This window comes from Entamoeba histolytica, genomic scaffold, assembly GCF_000208925.1.
Source record: "Entamoeba histolytica HM-1:IMSS scf_1104750518021 genomic scaffold, whole genome shotgun sequence".
Taxonomy (NCBI): Eukaryota; Evosea; order Mastigamoebida; family Endamoebidae; genus Entamoeba; species Entamoeba histolytica.
The window spans coordinates 6262-13915 of NW_001915053.1; the positions used below are offsets into that span (position 1 = coordinate 6262).

Consider the following 7654-nt stretch of genomic DNA (forward strand, 5'->3'; position numbering starts at 1 on the left):
TAATTATTACGAAACTTTTAATCTTTATTCACTTCCGGCGAAGATATGATATCTTGAATATCATTTCTACTAACGAAAGTGAGAGCAATTTGAGTTTGAATTTCTTGATTATATAGAATAATTAAATAAATTCAAACTTGATATTTCTTGTCTTTATTAAATAGATAAGTACAATAACATAATTAACATAATTAAATTAGAATTAATAAAGTGTATTATCTTAATTTTTTCTATTTATCTTTAGTTTCTAATTCATTTTTACAAAGGTTTTAGAAAATAAGAAGATTAAAACTATTTATTCTATCAATTAGTTGTGTTGATATTTTATGTAAAAAATTAGAATTATAAGTCTTAAATCAATAAATGTTTATTTCATTTTTTATTATTGTTACAAAGGTGATTATTATTACATCTATCATAATAATACATAATTATTATTAAGTTTTAACAAAATTTCTTTTTTTCTTTGCTTTGATAAAACTATCTAGTTATTAATGGTGTTTCATTTCATTGTTTCTCTTTGATTATTATAGAAATAATATTCCTTAATCACAACGTTTTTTTGATTTTTAGACTTTTTATTGGTTTATTTGTTTTAACTTTATGTTACTTTATTGTGTAAAACTGATGGTTTTTGGTTGTCTTTTCTCTATTCGTTTAATATTCTTTTGTATTTCTGATTTTATCAAACTCTTTATTGCATTGTATTTTGTAAATAAACTTTCATTTATAACTAAATCTTTTTTATGTTTTATTGTGCATTTTCTATTGCAATTCATGCCTATTACATTCAATTATTTAATAGTAAAAATTACTAAATTAAGTTTTATTTGATATTGCTTTTTTTCTATTTCACTTCACTCAGGTGAGATTATTTCCTTCACTCTCCATTGAGTGTATTGTTCATGAGGTACTTCTATATCTTTCTATTGTCTCCACATTATTTCATTACATATTTCATATCATTAATCGTTCTATCTTATACCATTATTTCCTTATCAACTATAATATTTTGTTCTTTCAACATTCTTACCAATTCTTTATTAACAAATCTATTTATTGTTATTACGATGAAGTTTCTTGGTAAGTTTTATCCATTTCTTTTGTTTTATGACTAAATATCAGAATTATCTTTTTATCATTTATAATTATCACTTTTCATATCATTTATTATTTCTTTTTGTTTTATCTTCAATACAAATGACTCGTCTTTTAGGAAATATTCACTTTTATTGACTATTTCATATTTCAATACATTAATTATTTCTTTATTTTCTATTCAAAGAATATTTATATGAAGAACAGTCAATAAATAAAAAGTAGTTAATTAAGTATGATTATATTTCCCTTTTATTGTCATTTGCTCATTAGGGATTAATCTTATTTTTGTGTTTTAAGATTATTTCCTCATCAATTTTCTACTTATTCTTTAGTTTTTCATTGTTGAGAAATGTGATTGTGATTTTCATTTCCTTACTCTTTTCATTCTTGTTTTAAGAAGAAAAAGCATATCATTACTTCAATATTATTGTTGGTTAGTTTTTCTTTATCAACGACAACATGTACATCCTTTTCTTTAATACTACTTCATATTATTAAATGTAATTATATTATAATATGTAAAAAATACTATTGTCTTTACAAATATACACTCTTTTATTATAATAAATGATAGTCTATCAGAAATAATAATCAATACTATTCTGGTAATATTGAATAAAATACTCTAAATAAATGCAATATCATAAAAAAAGACACGACAATAACTGATGAAACAATGTCTTTATTCATTTTAATTTTTGTGTAGTGTTTCTGGTGTTTCATCTTCGGATTGTTTTTATTAATATTTAAAACATAAAATAACAAAATAAACACAAATAATCTAAAACAAACAAAAGAAAATCATTGATTAATAAAAGTAAGTTAATATATAATATTAATTATAATATAATTATAATAATAGGTTATTATATTTTTTTAATACATTCAACTTCATCTGTGTTATATTTCATAATATAATCCTTTACTATACAACTATTAAATATATTGTACTTTCAAAATTCCGGTACTTTTGGAGTAGAAATAAAATCTGTCAAATGTATATACTTTTCTTTGATAAGTTTTATATATACTCGTCTAACTTTATTAAGAAATTGATGCTTTCACATAATTTGATTTAAAAAGAAATTAAATACGCTTCTTCTAAGAGTTGACTGTCTGCCATTTTCTTTCATAGGGGCAGACCAAATAATTCTTACTTTGAGTCTTTTTTATGAGACTAAAAACATCATCAAAATGATGTCTCATTCTCTGTTTTTGAAATTTTTAATAAAATAGAAAATACAATGTTGATTGTATTTCTGATAAATAGCTTTTAGTTAATATTTTTGCTATTTGTCTTATTATAAATTTTTTTTTATTTCTTTAAGCAGATATATAATCTTTCATATGAGGATTTTTATTTTATTCTTTAAAAGTTTTTATTAATGACAAAAAATCCCCCAAAAAAAAGAAATGATCATTACATTAATCATATCTAAAAACCAAATATGAAGATAAAAGGTTCAATGAAATAAAGCTTAGTCATCGGTTAATTCATCAGGCGTTAGTATTATTTGATGTTGGTTCTATCGAATAACTTGGTTTCATTGGTACTCCTGATTGAGGAGAAATTGGCTTAGGTTGACCATACAAACCAAACCCTGGTTGAGAAGGCATTATTGGATTTCCTGGATTGATAGGTTGTATTGGTTGTTGTTGAGGAAAAATTGGATTAGGTTGAACATATTGACCAAATCCTGGTTGAGAAGGCATTATTGGCTTTCCAGGACTGATAGGTTGAGAAGGCATTATTGGCTTTCCTGGATTGATAGGTTGCATTGGTTGTTGTTGAGGAGAAATTGGCTTAGGTTGAACATATTGACCAAATCCTGGTTGAGAAGGCATTATTGGCTTTCCAGGACTGATAGGTTGTATTGGTACTTGTGAAGTAGGTAATGGTTTGGATTCAGGGAGCAAATGTTGGTTTGGGGAATTCACTTGAGGAGAATAAGAAGCAAAGGCATTGGGTTGAGCTGCACTTTGAGGCTGTGGATTGTTTATATGAGGAGGTATTCCAAGAGAAGAGCTAGCACCTGAATTTGGTATAGTGGTTTGTTTTAACTCAGAGAGTTCTTTTTTCAAACCATTGACTTGGTTTTGTAATTGAAGATTGTTCTCAGAAAGTTTCTTTAGCAAATAGTCGTGAACATTTAAGGATTGAATAATTAATTGCATAAATTGTTCTAGTGAAGATGTAGAATTATTAAATTCATTAATATATCTAATACAAGCGTCTTTTGTATTCTTATTATTTTCTTCAATACTTTGAAGGTATTCTTCAATACTAATTGGGTTCATGTTTATTTTGACTAATTCAGTTCAACCAGTCTTTAAATCTTCAATAAGAGTCATTCATCAAAAAAATTATAATTTTCTTATTTAAATACTATTCTTTTTACTAGTTTTTTCTTTAAGACATAATTTCTTTTAGTTAATTTTAGTTTTTAAATTAATTACAAAATAAACGTCATTCACCGTAATATAATAATCATTTGACTTTATTATTTTATTTTGTTTTATAAAACGATATTAAATTACTTAAAATAATAAAAAAATTATTAATTTTTGTTTTTTTCTTTTTTTTTTAGAATGAACTGTGAATAGTTTCAATCATTTTATAATGGCGAATATTAATTTTATAAATTTGATAATATTAATTATAACCATGTCTGTTTATGGAGCTGATGACTTTTGGGTTGTTTGGAGACAACGTGCATTTAATCGATGTTTGCAACTTAAACAAAGTAAAGAACAATGTGAGATTGTTGGAGATAGCATTGAAGAGCAAATGATGGAAACAATCTATCCGTTATATTCAAAACTTGATAAAACAAATGATGAAATAGTAGCTACATCTCTAAAAATTCCATATGTATTGGTTGGGCAACGAGTTGTTGATAAATACTTGAATTTACTAATTAATGAAAAGATTAAATCAGAAGATGAAATAACAAAACAAATGTTTTGGGAAACAACCACTTTTATTATGGATTGTATTTATGGGAAAGAAGGTCCTGTCTGGAAGAAGATTAAAGAAGATGCTTTCTGGGATAGAAAAGAAAGTAAAGAATACTTAAAATCAATTGGAATTGACTTGAGTAAAATTTCAATTGATGAATCTATTGAAAAAGAAGAAAATGAAAAAGAAATAGAAAAGAGGAAAAATGAAATGAAAGATGATGATGATTGGGGTGAATATGATCAATTTAAAGAAGAAGTGTAAGACATATTAAACTAGTGAATTTACTTGAAAGAAAACAGTAAAGAGAATTTAAAGAAAGAGATATATTAAAAGTATTTTTTTTTATTTATAAATTAATTTTTCTTTCTGAAGTATAGTTTTATGTTTGTACAAAACAGAATATATTCTCCTTAAAACAACAATATAAAGAATGATAAATATTTTATTACTTATTAAAATCAAAATAAAAGTCAGGATACAACTGAAATTAAAAATCATTTTAAGTCGAGTATCTTTGAAAAAAAAAATATTATTTCAATAGAAATAAAACATGTTGAAGAAACTGGTTTGCTCACTTCTCAATATGATGAACATATAAATATTAAGTTTATCATAATTGATTTATTTGTATTCTTATATAATTTTATCCAGACTATCTAAATAATAAAATATTAATGACAAACATCAAATAATTATTTTATCATCTAATATACAAGACCAACATAATGAAAGAATATCCTGTAATTAATACATCAAACACAAAAAGAATTAATTGAACCTCTATCCACTTTAAACTTAATTTTAAGTTTATTCATATAAAATTATTAAAACTAGTAATTTATTATTAAATATTTTTATGTGCTACAAGTTAGAATTAATAGTTGACTAATTCATATATTTGATGAGAAACTTATCTCATCTTTTGGATATATAGAATCTTTGTCTCATTAATTTGATATTTGGAGTTTTTTTAAAAACATTTTTGTTAAGAAATATGCCAATACTATCAATTTTATGTTATGTGGAATAAATGAAACCACCAGTAGAAAGAAAAATTGAAACCAAAATTCATTTGTCATTTTTTGGAATAAAAAATAAAATAAAACTGGAAAATACTGTAAAATTAAGAACGTTGCAATGTTAAATCGATTCATTGGAAAGAATGAAGAACCTTCAATAGATGAAACTCATGCAATTCTTGAGTCAAGAGTAACTGATTTAGATCAAAAGATTGTTGATTTGGATCGACAAATTCGTCAAAACATTGAAATGTCACATAAAACAACTGGTGCTGAAAGCCAACGATATAAACAGAAGGCATTAATGTTATTAAAACAAAAGAAACAACACGAACAACATCGGGACATAACTGAAAGACATCAAATGAATTTAGAAAATGTTCAATTCCAAGTAGACCAAATGAAAGATTACAAAAAAGTTTATGATGCAATGGCAGCTTCAAATAGACAAATGAAACTCATATCACGCCAATTTGATATTAATTCTATTGAAGATGTTCAAGACAGTATGATGAATTTTGCAGAAGATCAACAAGAATTTGGTGACATTTTATCACAAGACATCACAAATATGGATTTGAATGAATTAGATGATGGTTTGCTTTTATTTTTCTAATAACTTTTGTTTATAACACTAATTTTTTTTTAGAACTAGCTGAATTAGGTGATTCAATGTTTGAAGGAGATATTCAAATCCCAGAATCAGATGGGTTTGGGTCTGTTCCAATAACTAACGAACCGTTTAGACAAAAAGAAGAATCACAACCAGATGACAAAAAATTTGCAATTTAAATTTCTATTATTTATAATTGGTTTATTATATTTTTATGTTTCACTAAAATATAAGATTTATTATTAACAAACAATACAACCAGAAATAATCTGGTTATCTGCTAATAAATCCCCTACCAAAGTAAATAACTCAGAGATGCCTTTCCCTGTTGTTGAATTACATTCAACATATTTATCAATAAAATTACATTTTATTGTTGATTCAATTAATTCAAACGGAATCACTTCATGTTGTTCTCCACAATGACTTGCACATAATATCAATGGTAATTCTGGTCGGTATTTCTTTATTTCAGGAATCCAATACTGAACAACATTACTAAAAGTTTGTGGATGAATCAAAGAAAAACAAATAACAAATATATTACCTGATGAATAAATAATTTTTCTTAAATACTCATGTCCTTTTGAACTAAATGCATCTGTAATTGTTATTTTAACAATACCACAACGTGAATGGATATCAATACATTGAACATCTTCTAAAAGAATATGTGGATTTGAAGGAAATTGTTGTTGAATGAATGTTCTAATAATATTTGTTTTATCAGAATCATCATCTCCAACAAAAATACATCTTTTTAATAAATTATCTTTTTTAGATATTTGTTCGTGGTATGTCAATGATTTTTTCCTTCGTTGTAACATTTGTTCATGTAATTGTGGTCCTTTTAAATTCATTTTAATTATTTGTTTATTTTGTTCTTCATTCAATCCTGATAATTCTTTAATACTATATGAATGCTTATCTTCTTTATTAGTGTGTGTCTCTTCGTCTTGACTAGATTCCTTTTTCTGAAGATGAGATTTACAATAAAGGTATAATCTCTCTATCTCATTTATAAATTCATTTAACTGACTTTGCTCATTTATTTTACATGACAATTCTCCACAATCTATTCTGATTAGATTCACCAATTGAAATAATCTCTTTTTTGATTGAAAAATAATATCTTTTAATTTTAAATTCTCTTTTTGTAATTGGTTATAACTAGGATTATATTGCATTTAATGTTTAGAGTTTTGTTCTTTTTAATAACTTAAGTATTTATTAATGTAAATATTTATTTCTTTTAGCTTTCTTGAAATTGTCTTATTCTTGAGATTTTTTATTATCACATAAAATGAAAATTTCAGAAATGATAAGAAAAAATCTGATTCAATAAGATAGAAAAAGAGCAAAGAAAGATAATTTAGAAATCATAATGACTTAAATTAACAGAGCCTTAATATAGCCAGGAGTCTCTGGATCTTGGATATGTTTAGAAGTGAATCTTAACGTATCTAATAAGGATTTTGTAGTCTCACAAATGAGAGGATCTTCTTGGTTGTAATTTTTCAATTGCATAATACATTCTTTAATTCTAATTGGTGTTTTCTTATGGAAAGAACCTAATGGAGAAATAATATCATTGAGAATAATTGATCCTGTCATTACACGAAGACAAAACAAATTAGTTTCTACTTTAGAAAAAGTGTTAGAAAATACCATATCATTACAAGCATTAGCTAACGTACAAAGTAAACCAGAAATATTATCTTTTATTTCTTCATTAACACCTTTTGTAAATTCATTAACTGCTTCAGTAAGTACTTTCATCATTGGTGAAGAATAAGCAAAAAACATAGACATTTTATTAGCAGTTTCATCTCTAATTTTAATGTCACTATCCTTTTTAACTCCTTTCATTCTATTTAATGTTCTACGATAATATGAAAAATCATTTTGAATGGAAGAATTTCCTAATTTCTATATTATCAAATTGTAATACAAAGTCAA

General features: G+C 24.8%; 5 protein-coding genes across 5 annotated transcripts, besides 2 other annotated features; 2 read left to right on the forward strand and 3 right to left on the reverse strand.

The window, feature by feature from the left end:
• Positions 1-861: 861 nt before the first annotated feature.
• Positions 862-1069: a repeat region.
• Positions 1070-2598: 1529 nt separating this feature from the next.
• EHI_114770 (uncharacterized protein) lies at positions 2599-3399 on the reverse strand (the record flags this gene model as incomplete). Its single annotated transcript, XM_645230.1, has 1 exon — positions 2599-3399. One exon carries the CDS (start codon positions 3397-3399, stop codon positions 2599-2601), a length of 801 nt encoding a protein of 266 aa, XP_650322.1.
• Positions 3400-3766: 367 nt separating this feature from the next.
• On the forward strand, positions 3767-4324 carry EHI_114780 (uncharacterized protein; the record flags this gene model as incomplete). The annotated part of the gene is made up of 1 exon (XM_645231.1): positions 3767-4324. One exon carries the CDS (start codon positions 3767-3769, stop codon positions 4322-4324), a length of 558 nt encoding a protein of 185 aa, XP_650323.1.
• A 136-nt stretch (positions 4325-4460) lies between these two features.
• Positions 4461-4698: a repeat region.
• A 502-nt stretch (positions 4699-5200) lies between these two features.
• Positions 5201-5874, forward strand: EHI_114790 (SNF7 family protein; the record flags this gene model as incomplete). The annotated part of the gene is made up of 2 exons (XM_645232.1): positions 5201-5678; positions 5732-5874. The coding sequence occupies 2 exons, from the start codon at positions 5201-5203 to the stop codon at positions 5872-5874; spliced, it is 621 nt and encodes a 206-aa protein (XP_650324.1).
• A 63-nt stretch (positions 5875-5937) lies between these two features.
• EHI_114800 (GTP-binding protein, Ras family) lies at positions 5938-6882 on the reverse strand (the record flags this gene model as incomplete). Its single annotated transcript, XM_645233.1, has 1 exon — positions 5938-6882. The coding sequence occupies one exon, from the start codon at positions 6880-6882 to the stop codon at positions 5938-5940; it is 945 nt and encodes a 314-aa protein (XP_650325.1).
• Positions 6883-7069: 187 nt separating this feature from the next.
• On the reverse strand, positions 7070-7590 carry EHI_114810 (uncharacterized protein). Its single transcript, XM_001913938.1, has one exon. The coding sequence runs from the start codon at positions 7562-7564 to the stop codon at positions 7085-7087; it is 480 nt and encodes a 159-aa protein (XP_001913973.1). The 5' UTR covers positions 7565-7590; the 3' UTR covers positions 7070-7084.
• Positions 7591-7654: the final 64 nt, after the last annotated feature.

What these genes read in the sequence shown, in the direction of transcription:
- EHI_114810 (XM_001913938.1), bottom strand. Translation starts at nt 7,564, where the DNA reads ATGAAAGGAGTTAAAAAGGATAGTGACATTAAAATTAGAGATGAAACT.